The sequence below is a fragment of the Macaca mulatta genome, chromosome 14 (assembly GCF_049350105.2).
Source record: "Macaca mulatta isolate MMU2019108-1 chromosome 14, T2T-MMU8v2.0, whole genome shotgun sequence".
In the NCBI taxonomy this organism is placed as follows: Eukaryota; Metazoa; Chordata; class Mammalia; order Primates; family Cercopithecidae; genus Macaca; species Macaca mulatta.
In genome coordinates this window covers 12,728,818-12,748,714 of record NC_133419.1, presented here as the reverse complement: position 1 = coordinate 12,748,714, position 19,897 = coordinate 12,728,818, and the positions used below count along the sequence as shown (strand labels likewise).

The 19,897-nt window shown below is 48.8% G+C and overlaps 2 protein-coding genes and 1 long non-coding RNA gene across 29 annotated transcripts in view; 1 reads left to right on the top strand and 2 right to left on the bottom strand.

Annotated features, from left to right (window-relative positions):
• Positions 1–861, bottom strand: part of VWCE (von Willebrand factor C and EGF domains) — a 38,072-nt gene extending 37,211 nt beyond the window's left edge. For 23 of the 24 annotated variants that reach the window (XR_013403723.1, XR_013403725.1, XR_013403724.1 and 20 more), the window contains exon 1: positions 248–861. Coding sequence is in view for 20 of the 24 variants with exons in the window: in XM_077962635.1 (XP_077818761.1) it covers positions 248–861 (614 nt within the window). In the remaining 4 variants the exon portion in view is untranslated. The remainder of the gene's footprint in view (positions 1–247) is intronic. The other variant, XM_077962651.1, reaches the window with a different exon arrangement.
• LOC106993223 (uncharacterized) lies at positions 706–4,468 on the top strand. The gene is made up of 2 exons (XR_001439396.3): positions 706–1,249; positions 3,039–4,468. It is a non-coding gene; the product is annotated as an uncharacterized LOC106993223 (long non-coding RNA).
• A 2-nt stretch (positions 4,469–4,470) lies between these two features.
• The window catches only part of DDB1 (damage specific DNA binding protein 1), a 35,643-nt gene continuing 20,216 nt past the window's right edge, over positions 4,471–19,897 (bottom strand). For 2 of the 4 annotated variants that reach the window (XM_077962652.1, XM_015114008.3), the window contains exons 14-27: positions 19,654–19,817; positions 19,469–19,576; positions 19,106–19,313; positions 16,963–17,058; positions 16,758–16,869; positions 15,286–15,409; positions 14,782–14,946; positions 13,968–14,062; positions 8,568–8,738; positions 8,075–8,184; positions 7,612–7,781; positions 7,287–7,389; positions 5,837–5,960; positions 4,471–5,247 (exon numbers count right to left, since the gene is read on the bottom strand). In XM_077962652.1, coding sequence (XP_077818778.1) covers positions 5,164–5,247; positions 5,837–5,960; positions 7,287–7,389; positions 7,612–7,781; positions 8,075–8,184; positions 8,568–8,738; positions 13,968–14,062; positions 14,782–14,946; positions 15,286–15,409; positions 16,758–16,869; positions 16,963–17,058; positions 19,106–19,313; positions 19,469–19,576; positions 19,654–19,817 — 1,834 coding nt within the window. In that variant the 3' untranslated portion in view covers positions 4,471–5,163. Of the gene's footprint in view, positions 5,248–5,836; positions 5,988–7,237; positions 7,390–7,611; positions 7,782–8,074; positions 8,185–8,567; positions 8,739–13,967; positions 14,063–14,781; positions 14,947–15,285; positions 15,410–16,757; positions 16,870–16,962; positions 17,059–19,105; positions 19,314–19,468; positions 19,577–19,653; positions 19,818–19,897 lie in introns of all 4 variants that reach the window. The other 2 variants (XR_013403727.1, XR_013403728.1) reach the window with 2 other exon arrangements.

The following is a 19,897-nucleotide window of genomic DNA, read 5'->3' as shown; positions in this document are numbered from 1 at the left end:
TGGACCTCCGTCCCCCTAGGTCCCAGTCAGGACAGCCCCAGCCAGGGGCGCACGAGGAGCACCCGCCTAGAGGCACAAGTTGCTGTCTCTTTGTCCCGTCCCCGAGCTATGCCCGCGCTGATAGCACCCCAGAGGAATCCCCGACCCGTGGCTGCCTGCGGCTGCTAGGCGCCGCTCCGCGCCTCTCGGCTGCACGCGGGTAGCGCTCTCCCGGGCGAGGGGGCGGGGAGGAGCTCGGGGCGCTTACCTCTCGGCAGCGAAGTGCCCGGGCGGCTTCCTCCCGGTGTAGCCTCGGGCTGGAGCCCCCGGCAGCAGAAGCGCGACACAGGCGGCCCGAAGAAGCAGTCCGGCCCACATGACCGGCGGCGGCGGGTCCCCCGGGCTGGGCTCAGCTCCTGCGCCGCGCGCGGGGGAGGGGGCTGCCGGCTCTCGCCCCTCCTCCTGGCGCCGCGGGGAGCGAACCAGCAATTCCCGAACTGGCAAGCGGAGCTGAGCAGGGGGGCTGGGGACGCCGAGAGGAGGGGCCGAGGGCCGCGAGGGGACGCGGCGGACGGCTTTGGGGAGGGTCTCCGGCACCTCGAAGCGAAACACACAAAGGCAACGCCGTCCGCCTGCTGATGCCTCTCCGAGAGGCGCCGAGCCCGGGGCCGGGGCAAAGATCAGGGACCCCTGGGGGCGGGGTTTCGCCCTTGGCCCACACCCCCTGCCCGGGTTTGGGAGTCGGCTTCCTGCGAAGCGCTGACTGAGGGCGTCAGACCGAGGCCCCAGGAGGAAACAGACTTCAGGAATAAGGCTAGCGCCCGAGGCTGCGCGCCCCGGGCATGGCCCCTGTCGGTGGGACCTGAGACGCCTTGTTTTCATGAGGTGGGAACCGTGGAAATTCGAACCCAGGACGCCAGGTCGCTGCGCCGCTGGGCAGTTCTAGGCCTGCCCCCAGCCTGCCAGCAGGTCTGCACCCTAACACCGGAGTGCGTAGATCTGTAGGTCCAACCGCCCCCTGGCCGACGTGCGCTGATCTGTAGGTCCAACCGCTCCCTGGCCGGGGGCCCTAGCCACTCTTGAAGCCCCGGCCTCCTCTGGGCACCCAGGGGGCAGATGGCTGGCCTCCCGACTGCTGGTGGCAAGGCGATGAAGCAGCTGGCGCCGTTGGCAGTGGAGAGGCAGAAGCAGATCTGGAACGCTCCTCTTTGCCCCTTCTGCAGCTGCCCCAGGCTGTGGTCAGAGACTGGGGGTCCGCGTAGGGATTTAGGTAAGGAAGGGGTGCGGAAATGGGTGCGTGGAAATAAAAATCATCCCGCTGGGAGAAAGCTGAAAGGATAACTGATTTTACCTTCTGCTCCATGCAGTAATCTTTCCCTTAGCCACTCACAATTAGTCAAGATTTTGCTTAAATACTTCCAGGGGTAAGAAACTCACTACCTGTTAAGAAGCAGCCCATCCAGTTTTGAACCACATTTAAAGTGTCTTCACTTCCCAGCTGAACAATCCCAGGTCCTTTAGCCTTCCTGCTACCTCTGCCTTTACTGAGGTGCTTAACATTGGTGGCCACAAATGGACATGGCATACCAGCGGTGGCCTGGACTCATGCCTCCTTCCTGCAGACAACATATTTACTAATGCACCCTAATATTACTTTTGGCAACCCCATGATGTTAATTATGACACACTGAGTTTGCAGTAAAGAAAAACTGCAGGTGGCCCGGTGTGGTGGCTCAGGCCTGTAATCCCAGCACTTTGGGAGGCCAAGGCGGGTGTATTACCTGAGGTCAGGAGTTCCAGACCAGCCTAGCCATATGGTGACAGCCCATCTCTACTAAAAATACAGAAATTAGCTGGGCGCGGTGGCGGGTGCCTGTAATCCCAGCTACTCAGGAGGTTGAGGCAGGAGAATTGCTTGAACCCGGGAGGCAGAGGTTGCAGTGAGCCAAGATGGTACCATTGCACTCTAGCCTGGGTGACAGAGCAAGACTGTCTCAAAAAAAAAACAAAAACAAAAACAAAACGCAGGCATTTTTTGTTGTGCTTTTACGTTATTTAAACACAAGCTGCCAAGTGGTCTTCCTACCTGAACCTGTGTGGCTACATTTTTGCAGACATTCACCTTGAGGCTTTATCTCACCTTGTTTGTTTTGGCCCATTTTCTAATCTAGTCAACATATTCTCAACAAGTAGGAGCCAAAATATTCTGTAATATAAGATGAATGCCACGTCCATCATATCCATTCTGAGTTCCAAGGACTCTCAGAATCCTAAGGCATCTTTCTCTCTTTACCCAAACATCTGAAGGTTGCACTTTCCCCCTCCACTGCCCCTAAACCACCAATGTCAAATAGGTGCTCTTTCTTCCTGGCCCTAGGGGAGCTACCCAAATTTTCAACAGGCATACACAGAACAAGTGTCCACATGACTACCATATTTCATGCCATCTTCTTTCTCACACTCCAGCACACCTCAGCTACCTCTGTTCTTAGCTACATTATGGAGCCCCACCCACTCCACCTCACCCTGTAAAACTCACTCTCTGGCAGTTTGCTCCATATTGGCCAAAGAGCAGCTGCAATAGCTGAGATGCAACTTTGTGCTTGAAGAAAACCCACATCTACCCTAAGGAATTCAGGATACTTAATACATAGTAAATTCCTGTTAGTGAATCTCCAAATAACGTCCAAACTGCCCTTGGCATTTCTTTCATTTCCCCATAAAGTTGTGGTGACCTTATGGCATTCACCTTGCTCCTATCAACATTTGCCCCTTTAGTTTGGTTTTTGTTTTTCTTGTCTTTTTGTTTGACCCTGAGGTTTCTCAGTTTGGACACAGAGTCTCTTACTATTGTTCAAGACTAGTTCAGGCATATCCCTTGATTGCAGTTCCTGTGTTCCTTCCCCACTTCTGTGGCTTGTGGTTTCTCGGTAACAAAAGGGACCCTCCACCGAGGGTGGAGGATCCAAGTTGTTGTTGGCTGCAGAATGACGGCCTCTGGCTTGTGATCCCTCCAAATGGTCATGTGATGAGTCAGTGTTTCTATTATTCTCCCAAAGGTCCCTTCGTGCAGAGGCCTGGAGTGATGCTAGCTCATCAGCGCCTACATGGAATGGAGCTGTTCCAGCTGGCTAGAGCCATGCTCCAAAGACAACCTTTCACCCTAGAGAGCTGATTAATGGTTTTTAAGAGGGGATGTGGGAGTATGGCAGCAGAACATCAGTTTCCGAAGTTGGAATTCAATCCCGAGTGAATATACCCAAGAGTGTATGAAACAAAAAAACAGCAAAACATAGCAAGGACTCCACAAGCCTCCAAATTCAAGACAAGTCATTGACAACCTTCTTCAATAGCAGGTCTCAGCAGCTGCAGGTCAGACCAGAATGATCATCCCAACACATTCCAGTCTTTCTGATCATGACACCTTATAGTCAGCACTCCCACCTAGGATTAAATTTTTACAATGTGGAGACTGTTGCTTGCCTGCCTCATTAAAGCTGGCCTCTGGGGCGGGGAGGCCCTTTCAAATTCAAACCATGACTTTTAGAATTCAAATCACAATGTTAGGTTTCCAGTTCAAACTGTGGTTTTTGAGATGCTGATTATTTTTTGTTAAGACCTTATCCCCCACCCCCAGAACTCTCAGAAGACTAAGGGGAAAAAAGGGTAGTAAAACACAAGGAATTCCTTCAGGGAAGGAAACTTCCTCCAGAAGACCCTCAAACCAGGGATGCTTCTTTGCTCTTTTCCTTTTAAGCTAGAATCTCTCAAAACCACAATTTGAACTTGTAACCACAATTTTCCTGACACTGTATCAAAGGCTGGTCTTAAAGGAGCCACCAATATGCCTAGGATCAACCCTACTCCACTGTGGGGACAGAGCAGCCTTTCTTCCCACTGGATCACTGGGAGAAACGTGGGCCCAGACACTGGCCCACCGAGCTGAAAAGAAGACAGGCTTTGTTTGCCAGACAGAAGAGTGAACCCATATGTGCCCTACTCCTGCTGTATTTTCAAACCAAAAGCACCAAATGGTCACTTGATTAGATCAGAGGAAACAAAATGAGGGTTCAAAGGGCATGTGGCAACAAGCAGCTGGAAGGCACATGAGAAGCTACTAGGTGGCCTGCAGGCTAGATGACTAGACACTGCACACACAGCTGGCTGTAAAACCAGGAAAGGCAGCCCAGGCCCAGCAGGTTACTGGCAGAGGCAAGTAAGAATCAAATGGTGTCAAGGACAACCAAAAAGACCAGTGAATTTCTAAACCCATCATCCTTGGGATCCCATCAAACAATCACGTGATCAAGAAGAGGTATAGATGTCTTCACTTTCACTACCTGAAAAGAGTTGTTCTAACAGCAAGGGCAAGTGAATGCAACAGCTGCCATAAACAGTAGAATACTGCCTACGTTCGCAGTAAATTAGGAATAGTATACCTGAGGTCCTGGATAGCTGGGCAGGGTGAATAAAAGCAAAAACAAACGTACCTTTCTTCTTAGATTCTACTTTATTTGGTAAAACTCAGAAACTAACAATTCACATCCTCCCACCTCCTTCTTTCCGAAGAAGGCAGTTTGCAGAGACAAAAGGGCTGTGGTGTGGGGATCATCCACCATCTCCAGGTTTTACACACAGGCTGCCCATGGCCTGGCAGGCCTCTAGGCCTGATGCTCTCAGAGGCAATAGAAGAAAAGTAAAAGGAAGGTCTCACTTCACAGACAATGAAACCCTCCCAACCCTCTTCCCCACTACCCACAACTCCCTACACTGCCAATCTAAATAAAAAGAGGACAATGCATGGGTGTGAGATATACACACACACACATACACACACACACACACACACACACACACACACACAGCTTCCTTTCAGCCAAAGAACTGCAAAATCCCTCCCTGGAAGGAGGACAACTGGCAACACCAATCAAGGCTTGGTGGTCCAAGGTGATGGCTGGAATCGTGTGAGACTGGTAAAAATCCAGGGAGAAAATGTTTCACCTTCAGCTCATTCCCAGGTCTCTATGAAGCCCGCCCCACTTCCACGTAGGGGAACTACGGCTCTGGGGGCAGCTGGCTTAGGGAAAGGCCTCCCATGGCCAAGAAGACAATAGTGGAGAGGAGGGGGAGGGCAGCAGGGCAAAGCCTTTGGGGAGGGTCAGAAAGGGGGCCCCCTGCCCTTGGCTAATGGATCCGAGTTAGCTCCTCCACAACCTTGATGAGGTCGTCTGCAGTGGCCTCTCGCTTCATACCGCTGCCATCGTCATACTGCAATGAGAAGACGGGCGGGGCTGTGAGGACCAAGAGGGCGCTCACCCACAGCTGGGGAAGGGAATGCCCCCAGTGAAGGAGGCACAAGACTCCACCATCGTCATGGCAGAGAAAGGACTCACCAGAAACCCACACCTCCCCCTGAGTGGTACAGGTCAGCAAGGACACCACCTGGTCTATTTCTCCCTCTTCGAGATTCTCCCTCTTCTGCTGTCCCTCAGACACCATCTCCAGTGAGCAATATCCTGAACTCCAGAATAGTGGCCATTTCTCCTCCCTACAGGATCCTGACCCTGCCTCCTACCTTTGGGTCTTGCCAGAGATCCCAGATGTGTCTTCATTGCTCAAGGATGGGGTTAACATGGGTAGAGTTACTAGCACAGCATCTGGTACCTAGTAGATACCCACAAGCCACAACTACAAACATCTCTTTTCCCTCAGACTCCACCTTCTATCTGGTAAGGATTACACAGAGGGCCCCTCGCACCTTGGAATTGAGGGGGAGAGGTGCCCAGAGACAGTCTCCTGGCATGCCCCAACCTGCACCGGACTTGTCCGGCCCAGGGCTAAACAACACACAGCTCACCTGTAGGTTTGCCACCACCTCCTGCATCTTGGGGCGGCTGATATCCAGGAAACTCTCAATCAAGTCACCATCGATGAAACCTGTGGCTGGTTCTGTCTTCCGCTCGGTGTGAAAGGATCTCCAGGTGGACGGGTGAGTTAAGGAACATGTGCTTATCAGGAAACACCTTCCTCAGTCATCCCCACCTTTGAATAAGACCACAATCTAAAAGCAATCATCAGGATTCAAAAGGAAATGACACTTTCCTTTCGCCTTGGTTTTTTTTGGACATTTTTGGAATTGAAAAAAATGTAAAAATATGACCTAATCTAATTGGTTCTCAATTGGGGTGATCTTCAAAAGTTTTTAAAAGTACAGATCAGAGTCTATTAATGTGAAGACCATACGTGTATGCAAGTTCTTTAAACGTGCTCTAGGCAAAGCTGATGCACAAAAACCACTTGTATAAGTCTAGCCTCAGAGCTTCATAGAGGAGTCAGTGTGGTGGCAGCTCACGCCTGTGAACCCAACATTTTGGGAGGTTGAGGCAGGAGGATCGTTTGAGTCCAAAAGTTCAAGACCAAACCTGGGCAACACCATGAACTCCTGTCTCTACAAAAAACAAAAATTTTTTAAAATTAGCCAGGTGAGGCATGTGCTTATAGTCCCAGCTATTCGGGAGGCTGAGGTGGGAGAATCATATGAGCCCAGGGTGTCAAGGTTGCAGTGAGCCATGATCGTGTCACGGCACTCCAGCCTGGGCAACAGAGCAAGAACCCATCTCAAAAAAAAAAAAAAAAAAAAAAAGAAGAAAAGCAGCAGCTCCCTTGATGAATAAACTGAGATTCAGTGAGACAGGGCTGCCAAAAGTCTTGATAGTTAGCAAAAAACAATAAATCAGCCCATTAGCCCTCCTTGACTAGAGCCGGGCCAGAGTCACAGGCAGGAGCTCCTCCGACCTCCAGCGGGGGCAGGGAGGGCCCTTTATATCTCCTATACTAAACCAACTTCCAATAGCACTTGGATTCTGGGGGTCCCAGGGTGGTAAATTCTTGCGCTTCAGCGTTTTCCGCTTCTTCACCTTTCCCTTTCTTCTGGTAGTCTCTCTAGTCTCAGACACTGTTGCCCTCAACCAAATCCCTGAAAGGATGTGCTCCTGTGTTGTGATCTAAACTTACATTTCACCTGCTACACCAAGGGCCAGAGGCGGACACATTTCAGGAATATAAACGTGCATTTCCAAGATGGACCAGCGGAAGCTGAGTGATAAGTGCTTTGGGAGTCACTATACTGTTCTATTGTGTATGTTTGAAATTTTCCACATGAAAAAGTCAAAAACAAAACAAAACAAAAAACCTGTTCTGTACAGGAACCTAATCAAGACATGTAGCAGCTTCCGGGTAATGTGACTCCATGTGCCACATATGCCGGGACATGCTTCCCAGCAAGGGGATGGCTCTGGGAAGGATATAAGGAGTGCTCGATCTTCCCCACACTTTTGATGACTTTATTGAGACGATTCTGCATGTCCAGCAGGAGGTTGTACCAGCTCTCTGACAGTGAGGTCACCAGCCCTGAAGAAGTGAAGGAGGCAGTGAGCTGCAGGGAGGTCAACCTCACAGCACGCATCCTCTACGTAAAGGGCAGCCCAGGCGAGCAGCTCGGGGAGGGCTAATGTGCTGCAGCCTCCTCTAGTAAACACCTAGGTCTTATCCAGTTGCTCTCCCCAGTCCCTCAGAATGGTGGTATCAGGAAGGAGGCCTGTGTGGGGGTATGCCCCACGGGGGTAACCTTACCTATCATGCCGTTGACCGTGCCAAAGAGCACCGAGCCTTGTGTGGGGGTGGAAGTCTCACCCAGATTTTGCATTACCAGAGAGCCGTGGCAAAAGACATTGACAAACTCGCCCAGGTGGAAAAGACCAACCTCCTGGAGGTGCTGCCGCTCCTCGTCCGTGGTGGCAGCGCTGAAAGGTGGTGAGAAAGTAAGTTTCTGAACCTCCTGTTTCCACCACAGGCCCTGAGACAGGACCACGTGCAGTGGTCACGGTGCTGAACTTCCCTGGGAAGCTGACATACTCCACAGTAGGGGAGCCAATCTAAAGAGGTGGATTTCTGTCACCTTTTACTCTCTCACGAAGAAAGTGCTATCTCTGTAAAGAGGAGCACCTGAACCTGACACAGAACCCAATGCTTGTATCCACCAGAGACCCGGGAGCTCCCAACCTCCCCACCACTCCCAGAGCTGGCCACTACTCACCTGTCCTTTTGACACACAAACAAGTTAAAGGCATTTTCGGCCCCCAGAAAATTGTCATCATCCAAGATTTCCACAGCACTCATCCAGTTGGGATTAAAGTCTCGAGCAATCTTAAAACAGACAAGGTGAAACAAGAAAACACAATCAGAAGTTTGCATGGAATCCAGTTCTGGGACTTGTGTTTCCTTTATTCAGGAGCAAGGCCCCACCCTGCAGAAGATGTAGCCCAGTGTTCAACAAGTGTCACCCTAGAGGGATTCTCCCCCGACCTCTCTGCCAACGCAGCCCATTTGATTGCCAACTGCCCAGAGATGGAGCCTACTCAGAGTTCGAGTTGGGAGTCTCTAAAAATACTTAATCAAGGTAGAATGTCTGCTCCACAGAAAACATTTCTGCCCCTAATACTCGGCTGGATTATCCTTCCCCACCAGAGACACTTGCAGGGGCCATGGCTCAAGAAAGAAGTCTGCTCCCATCCCCCCACCAGCATCACCTCTTCAAAGTTTCCTTCCATGGGCTTGTAGGCAAGCAGCAGCACTGAGCGCATAAGGTCGCCCACCAGGATGAAGTCGCCCTTGGTCTTCAGGTAGAGGGCCATGATGTTGTTGTAGTGGTTGCACTCAGTGCGCAGCTCCTTCTCTGTTGTCCACTCATAGAGCCGCACCTGGGAAGGGCATTGTCTCTCTCAGTCAAAGGGGCCAGAGCACTCTCAGAACGACTGCCCCCCGACTCCTCGACCCTCCATCTACAGCACCACTTCTCAAAGTGCAATGCGGGACGGGAACCAGTTTTATGAGGCACTGGGGTAAACATTTATTATTTCGCTATTGTACATTTATGGAATACGAAAACACGATGAACACACCAAACTAGGAATACAAGACTTTCCAAGTTTTCCTTTACACAAAACAATAAGTCCATGTAAAGGAAACAGTAATGTGGGTAGCCGGGCTTGGTTGCGTACACCTGTAATCCCAGCAACTCAGGAGGCTGAGACATAAGAATTGCATGAACCCAGGATGCAGTGAACTGAGATCATGCCACTGCATCCAAACCTAGGTGACACAGCGAGACTCTGTCTCAAAAAAAAAGAAAGAAAGAAAGAAAGAAAAGTCCAACAGAAAACATTGTCAAATAACTAAAGGAACCCAAAGAACTTGATTCTATGGCCACCCTCTACCATCCCACAAGAGGGAAAAAGAAACTGTGTGGCCGGACATGGTGCCTCACGCCTGTAATCCCAGCACTTTGGGAGGCCGAGATGGGCAGATCACACGGTCAGGAGATGGAGACCATCCTGGCTAACGTAGTGAAACACCGTCTCTACTAAAAATACAAAAAAAAAAAAATTAGCCGGACATGGTGGCGGGCGCCTGTAGTCCCAGCTACTCGGGAGGCTGAGGCAGAAGAATGGCATGAACCTGGGAGGCGGAGCTTGTAGCGAGCCAAGATCGCACCACTGCACTCCAGCCTAAGGGACAGAGTGAGACTCCGTCTCGAAAAAAAAAAAACATGCTTTTTTCTGTCTCCACCGTAGAGCTTCTTCAATTACAACCACATCTCCAAAAGAATGAAGATGCTTTATCATCAGTAGACAAATGGAGAGATACTTGGCATGGCCCAGTGCTGAAGAAGACAGACTCAACCCATCTGAACTGACAAGCCTTCCCTGGCACATCCTTCAGGATCCAGATAATCCCCATGGCCTCTGCACATCTAGAAACTCCTGAGTAGAACATATTAATTAAACCACAATTTCTCAAGATTTGTCCAAAGAACCCTAGCAACACAGGAATATATTCCAAGAGTCATTTGTAATAATTACAATGGTTGGCCAGGCACGGTGGCTCACACCTGTAATCCCAGCACTTTGGGAGGCCGAGGCAGGCTGATCATGAGGTCAGGAGGTCGAGACCATCCTCGCCAACATGGTGAAACCCCATCTCTACTAAAAATACAAAAATTAGCTAGGCATTGTGATGCATGCCTGTAATCCCAGCTACTCGGGAGGCTGAGGCAGGAGAATTGCTTGAACTAGGGAGGTGGAGGTTGCAGTGAGCCAAGATTACACCACTGCACTCCAGCCTGGCAACAGAGCAAGACTCCATCTCATAAATACATACATACATACATATATACATACATACATACTATGGTTACCACACCTCTATCACAGGGTACAAGGTACCTCCAGAGTGCCCCCTCTTCAGGTAAGCCCACCCTGCTGGGCCTACACACCTCCAACAGGGAGAGTGAAGGTGGGGGGCCTTAGAGTTCCACATGTTCCTGCAAACACCTGCCACCACTCTCTCTCCACACTCTCAACCTCCCCATCGCCTTGGAGAGAGTCAAGACCAAGGCCAGACACCGCCAGAAGCCCAAGACTCCCATTCTCTTCCCAAAAGGTTGTAGATTTCCACTGTTCAACATGGTAGTCACTAGCCACACATGGCTATGAAACACTTGAAATGTGCCTAGTCCATGCTGAGATGTGTTCTGACTGTAAAATACATACCAGATTTTTGAATTATTAGTATGAAAAACTGTAAAATATCTTAAGTGTTTTTTATACGGATTACATGTGGAAATGCTAATATTTTAGATAGTGGGTTAAATAAAATACCTTATTCATTTCACCTGATTCTTTGTGCATTTGTTAATGTGGCTACTAGAAAATTTAGAATGACATACATTACTCATATAGTATTTCTACTGGCCAGCCACAGAATAGATATGTCCTCACCTGACCTCAATGCCACCCTCCACCCTCCTAATCCCTGTGCCCACTCACTGCACCCTCTGGAACAGTCATTAATCATGGACAGCCTCTTCTCTGGGCAAACCCTTCACCTTCTCATTCTAACCGATATCCATGGCTTTTTCCTAAGGGCCTTGTGGCACTCTTGTCTGTTTTCTCTTCCACTGTCCCTCGTAACACTGGAACAGGAGGTAGCACAGTCTCCCATGCTCCTCGTCTGCTCTTTCAGACTTGTCACTCCCTCCCTTGAAACACCAGTTTTGAGGCTCATACCACCAGACCACACAACCACCATCACCCACTAAAGCAGTCACCTGAATTCCCACCCCACCCATCACTCTCTCCCACACAACCTCCTATAAGTGTTGATGACTATAATATTCACAGAGAAGGTCCTTCTAATACCCTCACATCTTAGCTTTTCTGACCCCTCCTTTCCCACTTAGTCCACTCTTATGACCACCTCTTAAAGCCTGGCATTACAAGTAACCGCACTCTTCCTGAATCTTGTGTCCTCCACTCTGCCTCTTCTCAGATGCCCATAGTCCACCACCATAATCACATAGTAACTGTCTTGCAGATTCCAATGCCCTGACCCCTCTCCCCTTTCTCATGCTCACCCAACAAAACTCGACTTGGATAAAATTTTCATCTTCCACCACAGGTAAGAAAAACCAACAGGATGACTGTTCTTTTAAATTCAAGACTAATAACTGAAAGGGGGTTCCTAAACCTCTCAGGAATCATGCATTTTCCTACTCCATTCACTCTTCTGGTCCTAAAACAATGAAGTCATCCTTTTTCCACTCTACTCAAATTGCCAATACTTCCTTCCCATCTTCTCTCTCAGCAATTTTACAGAGAACAGAGACACAGCCAAAAGGGCATTTTCATGAACTTCCATGTCTGTTCCCTTCTCTACCACTGGGTTTGAGATCCCACCTCCTTTTGCCTGGCCAAGAACAATGGCTCTCTTTCTAACATCAGTCCCATCAGCATAGAAAACATGCAGCAGTGTTTCCCAGCTTGAAAACTTAAAAACAGAAAATTATTATCCTGAAATTTCCCTGTCCACATCACTCTCTCCTTTACTGCAAAACTCCTTGAGGGGTTTTCTGTACCAGCCTCCTTTCCTCCTACTCTCCGTTGAGCCGACTGCAATCAGGTTTCTAGCGCCACCACTCAACCAAGAGTTCTGATCAAGTTTACCACTGACTTCCATGTTACTAATCTTTTTTTTTTTTTTTTTTTTTTTTGAGACAGAGTCTTGCTCTGTCGCCCAGGCTGGGGTGCAGTGGCCGGATCTCAGCTCACTGCAAGCTCCGCCTCCCGGGTTTAGACCATTCTCCTGCCTCAGCCTCCCGAGTAGCTGGGACTACAGGCGCCCGCCACCTCGCCCGGCTAGTTTTTTGTATTTTTTAGTAGAGACGGGGTTTCACCGTGTTAGCCAGGATGGTCTCGATCTCCTGACCTCGTGATCCACCCGTCTCGGCCTCCCAAAGTGCTGGGATTACAGGCTTGAGCCACCGCGCCCGGCCCCATGTTACTAATCTTTATGTTACCTGACCTGCCGGCAACACTTGCAGTTTACCAATTCCCTCCTGCTTCAAATACTTTTTCTCCATGGCTTCCAAAACACTATTCTCTTGGTTCTCCTACTTCACAAGTCACCCTTCGTTTGGCTGGATCTTCACCCTGTCTTTGAAATACTGGACAGCTCCAGGGCTATCTTCAGATCCTGTCTCTACGGGCTCTCAGCAGATGGTCTGGCGATGTCAACCAGACTTTTAGCTTTAACTGCCATGCTAGTATCTGCAGTGTACCTCTTCCCTGGATTCCATACCTCTCTCATTGTTACCTAGTGAACATCTCCACTTAGATAACCACTGAAACTGAGTATATCCAGAACCTCTGGTTTCCACTCCAAACCTGCTGCACTATCTTTCCATCAGTAAATGGCAAAGCCAAAACCCCTGACACTTTATTCCTCTGCCTCTCATACCTCATCTTCAATCTATCGAAGTCCTTCAATCCTACCCTCATAATATAAGCAGAATGTGACTACTCTTCTTCATCTCCTCCATCATCGCCTGGTCCCAGCAACCACCAACCACATCTGGATTACTAGAAGAGCCTCCCCTAACTGACCTATTCTACCACTGCTTCTACCCCTGCTCCCCTATAGCCTTTCCAGAGAAGCAACATTATCTTTTAAAACACAAGTTCAATCATGTTCAAACCCTTGCTCAAACCCTCCAGAGGTTGCCATCACGCTCTGAATAAAACACTGACAAGCCTACCAGGCTCTTCACGCTCTGGTCCCTGGCTGTCCACTGGACTCATCTCTCACCAGACCATCAGCTCAGTCCCCGCAGACACCAGGCCCGCCCACTCTCACCTGTGACCTACCACCCCTTGCTTCCTTGTCTTCCCCAAGCACAGGTAGGGTTCTTACCTCCCTTCATTTTGGAATCTGCTCAAATGCCACTGTGTATCCACGAGACCCTCCCGACCATGTGATATGAAACAGCAAACCCCACTTCCCATGTTCATCCCGGCATTCCTCCAGTCCTGTGCCCCTTTTATTTCTCACCATTTCATGTACTATGTACTTTATTTGCTCAAAAACTCCAAAAGGGCAGCTCACTGTCCATTTTGTTTGCTGCTATCTCCCTACTCCAAAACATCAAGTTGTCCATTTTCGATATACAAAATTTTTGTCAATTATACCTCAATAAAGATGGAAAAAAACTTTTTAGCAAGGGAGGTAGGGTCATGGCAGAAGCAGTGGAATATTTCAAAGGACTAGCTTTCAGGGATGCACTCAGGATATTCTGATTTGGCTCATTTTCTTTTGGCATGGAACACCCTACATGCAGGGACCATAGGTCTCACTCGTTTCTCAAGTCCCACAGCACTCAGGATCTGAAACACATGGGGGTTCATGTAACCTAGTTCAATGCCTGGTTCAACCTCAGTTTCCCAGATTCTCAACTCAGAGATCTATCCTCCACACCCACTACTTTGTTCTCCTTCAAATCTGACACACACGCGGCACCGGACAACCTGAGAGAGACACATTCTGCAGACAATGATGGGCAGCCTAAAGTAAGTACCAAGTGGTCCAGGCCTCACCGTGCTATTGATGCTGGCTAACAGCTTCCCGTTAAATTCCACCATAGAGTACACGGCCCCTTTCACTTCCTTTTCAGCCACAGTCTGTAGTTTTCCTGGGGGTGGAAAAAATATGTTTGAGTCTCTCTATAAGCCCATACTTTACCTTGTCAAAAGAATCCTCTGGTTGCCCCTCTGGTACTAATTCTTGCCCCCGCAAAGCCACTCATCTAAAAAAACAACACAGACTCAGTATCTACTGGAGTTAACCACCACCTGAAGTATGAGCCCCAAGATAAAGTGCAGAGAAATACACTTGGTGTCTAGGATCTGCCCCCCACCCTGAAACTCTAGATCTGTCTCTCAAGATGGAAACCAAATCCGATTTCACCTATCTGATCTGAGATTTCCAGGCTGATAGTCTTTAGAGCCCTCTTGGGTGGGAGTAATGAGAAAAGATATTAAAAGATAAACACAGTGCTGAAGCTGGAAAGAGCACCTAAATGCCTGAGCAACCAAGTGGAAAACAATTCTAGGATTCTTAATTTTTACACCTGTCGTCACTAGATTCCCTTACCCATCATTCACTTCTCCCACCCCTCCTTTTGTTCTTTTGGCCTTTCAAAGACTAACAAAGAAAGAAATGTAAGCTAAATTTTACTGTGTACTGTTCACATGCTCCAAAATTCAATCAAATAAAGAAGAGAACTGCTCTTTACAGCAATGAACCCAACTTCTTCTACTGCTTAACTGAGGCTCTCTGAAACCTCACAATGGCCTGCTGACTTTCTCAGCATTTCACATCCCTCAGAAACCGGAGAGTGCGCCCCCTTACCATCCGAATACTGAAAGACCACAATGCGACCCTGCTTGGGCTCTGCCTCTTCAGGATACACCATTGCTGTGCCCACAATGAAGTAAGTGTTGGGGTCTTTGCCCAGCTTGCAGGAGACCAGGCTGAGGGCATATTCATTCTGCAGAAACTGGTGAGCATGAAGCACTAAATAGAGAGTACAGAGATGACTATGTGACGATAGGTTACCCATATCTGCATGCACAAGTAACCATGTATTTCTGTGAGGCCTGCGGCTTAGGCAGTGACAAAGCGTGTGCCACCTGCTGTCCCTGTCTCATCAGATTATCCGTCCCCCACCAGCCTAAGCTAAGGAGAGGATGACCAGCCCTCCAAACTCACTGCCATCTCAAAGAGGTCCCACCCCTCCTTTCTGTTCCTCCTGGGATAATCTGCCACATCTGTCAGGCTTTGTAGGTAACAGAGCCCAGAACAGCTGGATTAGGGAGGGCATAGATAAAAATTATCGAAAGAGCTCATGTGCACCTTCAAAGGTGTGTTGGTCAATGATAAGTAGGTTGTGCACCTCCACCTCTTCTCCAAAGGAGGTCTCATGAGGAGCAGTGCTGCTGGAGAACAGCTTGCTGGAGCTGACACTGCTGGAAAGAGCCTGCAAACAGAGAGAATGCACATCATCCTTCTCAAACGCGGAAGAGGCGCTGAGACATCATTGTGAGGGGACCCGTCAGATTGGGACAGAGGCTGCAGCTAGCCAAGAACTCTGATGGCTGGCAGCTCAAGGAGTCTGAGGAGAATGTTTCAGAGGAAACATACAGTTGAAACATCAATCTGAAACACAGTAAAATTCTAAGGGTCATTAAAGACAAAACAGTGATCCTGCAAGTCAATCAAATACAGTTAAAAAGGAACTCAAGTGACCTAATAAAGGGACAGACTCCACTGCCCTCAATGGGAAGAGGAGCGGGGCACTTCAAATAAAAACAGAAGCCATGAAGACTTCAACTCTGGACTACAGAGGGAGGTCCTATCGCAGATGTATGGAAACAAGAAAGGCAGAGAATACATGGAAGAAAATGACCAGCTGGTATCTCCACTGAGCCTAGTTATGTGTAGCTCCAGACTGTCCTGTTATCTGCCTCATTCTGCAGGTAAGAAAACTGAAGTTTAGGCTTTCCCAAGGTCACACAGCTAGCAATAAACCTGGAAGCCAGGCCACGCACAGTGGCTCACGCTTGTAATTCCAGCACTTTGGGAGGCCGAGGTAGGTGGATCAAAAGGTCAAAAGTTCGAGACCAAGCTGGCCAACACAGTGAAACCCCATCTCTACTAAAAACACAAAAATTAGCTGGGCATGGTGGCACGTGCCTGTAATCCCGGCTACTCGGGAGGCTGGGGCAGGAGAATCACTTGAACCTGGGAGGTAGAGGTTGCAGTGAGCCAAGATTGCGCCACTGCACTCCAGCCTGGGCAACAGAGTGAGACTCCGTCTCAAAAAAATAAATAAAATAAAATAAAAAATAAAATAAAATAAAATAAATAAAATAAAAAAATAAAATAAAATAAATAAAATTTAAAAAATAAAATAAAATAAAATAAAATAAACCCAGTAGGCACTTTTGAAAAGCTGGTTTCTATCTTTAAAAAAGAAAAAAAAAAAAAAACCTGGAAGTCCGTTCTGTCGGACTCCAAACCCCATGCTCCTCCCCTATTCTACTACTCTGCCCTACAAAGGACCCAAAATGATGGTGACAGAAAAGGAATTATTCATGCTGCAAGGCCACCAAGTAGGAACTGTTTTTTATAAATACACTTTTATAGAAGTCAGCTATGCTCACCTGTTGCCTACGGCTGCTTTCAGGCTATGATGGCAAAGTTGAACAGTTAGTGGTAACTGAGACCACATTGCCTGCAAAGCTGAAAGCCTTTACTACCTGGCCTTTACAGAAAGCTTGCTGGCCCCTGCTCTAATGTCATCTTTCTTTGTCCATTGCCCTTACCTGGGTGCTAGCGCTGGGCCTCAAGGCTGTTGTGCCCCCACTCGTGTCTTGGACTTCAATGCGGCTGGAGAGGACCCCGAAACACTGGGACACTTCCTGGTAGCAGATCTTCCTGCAGAACAAGTATGGAACAACAGTGTCACTTACAAAGTCAGAAGCGCCCTACACCAACTCCCACACCCCACTCTCCCACCCCAGGCCTCACCTTGGAGACTCATAGAGGGGAACTGTGCGAATGTGCAGCTTCTGGATCTCATCGATGGTGCCAATGGTGAGGGTGCTATTGTTGGCCAGTGCCAGGCTGGAAAGAAGGGTCTGGGTTTAGACTGAGGAGACTCAAGGAAGGCAAAGATTCTATGAGGCAACTCCACAGAGGAAGAAAAACAAGGCAGGGGCCAGACGCGGTGGCTCACGCCTATAATCCCAGCACTTTGGGAGGCCAAGACGGGCGGATCACGAGGTCAGGAGATCGAGACCATCCTGGCTAACACGGTGAAACCCCGACTCTACTAAAAAATACAAAAATTAGCCGGGCGCGGTGGCGGGCGCCTGTAGTCCCAGCTACCCGGGAGGCTGAGGCAGGAGAATGGCGTGAACCTGGGAGGCAGAGCTTGCAGTGAGTGGAGATCGCGCCACTGCACTCCAGCCTGGGCGACAGAGCGAGACTCCGTCTCAAAAAAAAAAAAAAAAAAAGAAAAACAAGGCAGGATTATACCAGCTTTGACTCCACGCTAAACATCACCTGGAGAGACAGACAATTCTGATTCCTGGTCCCATCCACAAGATACTCTTATTTCATTGGTCTGGGTGAGCCTAGGCTGAGATTTTCAACAGCTTTCCATTTAATGATAATGTGCAGCCAGTTAAAAAAATCACCGCTCCAGGAAAGTGACTTTCAAACTACTGCCTGTGTCAGAGTCAGCTGGAGGGCTTGTCAAAACAGTCTGCTGGGTCCCCTCCCAGTTTCTGATTCTGTGAGTCAGGATGGGGCCTAAGCATCTGCATTTCTTTCTTTTCTTTCTTTCTTTTTTGAGAGAGAGTCTCAGCTCTGTTATCTAGGCTGGAGTGTAGCGGTGCAATCTAAGTAAGCTCACTGCAACCTCCACCTCCCTTTTTCTTTTTTTGAGACAGAGTTTTGTTCTTGTCACCAGGCTGGAGTGCAATGGTGAGATCTCAGCTCACTGCAAACTCTGCCTCCTGGGTTTAAGCGATTCTCCTTGAACCTCCTGAGTAGCTGGGATTACAAATGCCTGCCACCACACCCAGCTAACTTCTGTATTTTTAGTAGAGATTTTTAGTAGAGATGGGGTTTTGCCATGTTGGCCAGACTGGTCTCGAGCTCCTGACCTCCAGTGATCCACCCACCGCAGCCTCCCAGAGCTGGGATTACAGGCATGAGCCACTGTGCCCAGCAACCTCCCAGTTTCAAGGGAATCTCCTGCCTCAGCATCCCAAGTAGTTGCGATTACAGGCACGTACCACCATACCTAATTTTTATATTTTTAATAGAGACAAGGTTTCAACATGTTGGCCAGGCTAGTCTCAAACTCCTGACTTCAAATGATCCTCCTGCCCCGGCCTCCCAAAGTGCCGGGATTACAGGCGTGAGCCACCGTGCCCAGCCAGAGAATCTGCATTTCTAACAAGTTCCCAAGTAGTGCTGTAGCTGCTGGTTGGGGCCACCCTTTGAGAACTCCTGCTCTAGAGGGACACAAAATGATCTCTGAATTAGGGGTTATGAAACAATCATCTGAATCACCTGATAAGTTTTCTGAAAATACAGATTCCAGAGCTCAACCTCAGACCTACTGAATCAGACTCTGAGGAAGATTCCAAAAACTCTGCAGTTTCAAAAAACTTCCCAGGTGTTTCTAGTGGGTAGCCAGATTTTTTTTTTTTTTTTTTTTTTTTTTTGAGACGGAGTCTCGCTTTGTCGCTCAGGCTGGAGTGCAGTGGCCGGATCTCAGCTCACTGCAAGCTCCGCCTCCCGGGTTTACGCCATTCTCCTGCCTCAGCCTCCCGAGTAGCTGGGACTACAGGCGCCCGCCACCTCGCCCGGCTAGTTTTTTGTATTTTTAGTAGAGACGGGGTTTCACCATATTAGCCAGGATGGTCTCGATCTCCTGACCTCGTGATCCGCCCGTCTCGGCCTCCCAAAGTGCTGGGATTACAGGCTTGAGCCACCGCGCTCGGCCTGGTAGCCAGATTTGAGAACCTCTGCACTATACCTCCCATCTCAGTTACTTATGACTTTGACACCGGAAAAAGGCTTTGAGGTAAGGGTTTGAGGAAAACATCATGATCCCCTCAATCAATAGCTCTCATTACATAAGGAAAAAGAGATTCACCTGTCAGGATAGCCATCTGAATTGAGGGGACACATGTAGTTCACTTCCTTGAGGTTGACATTTGAGAAGACCAATTTGTGGTTGCTGCTATAGATGACAGTGGGGCGGTCAGAGCAAGCAAAGACGTTGGTAGTAGACAGAGAACGAAAAGTCCTCAATACGGTGGGCTGGGTGCCTAAAGTCACCTTCTTACGGTCACTCAACAGACCTACAGAGAGAATGACATCAGGAGAAAGGAAGAAAGAAAACAGGACAAATAGCTGGCATGTGAAAGTTCAAAAGCAGAACCCTGGGACTAAGAATTCTGTGTAATTCTAAGACTCCATTTCTGAACGAGTCCCTCACTCAAAATACTACTCTCACCTGTCTCAATGTTGAGCCCAAAGTAGAAAAGCGCTCCATCTCCCAAGGCACAAAGGAGGTAGTGGCTACTCTCAAAGGTGGTCATCAGGATGGAGCGAGGAATGATCTCTGTGAGAAATGGGGACATTATGTTCTTGTTCCACATTTTGACTCTGTCCCAATCCAGGTCCCTAAATGACACATACCTCCACCCAGCATCTCCTTGTGCAGTAGTTCAAAAGAAGGCAACTTCAAGATACGAGCCGAGATGTCCGTCCAGAGGCCAATGGCACAAAGAGGGGACAGTCCATTGCTATCTCCTAATGGGGTGATGTCCAAGCAAGCCACTTCATGTTCCATCTCTGTGTGGCTGAACAAAGAAGAATATGGCAGAGGAAGGAATCCAAGGATCAAAGAAGTCCTAGAGAAAAGAGGAGGAAAGCAAGCAGA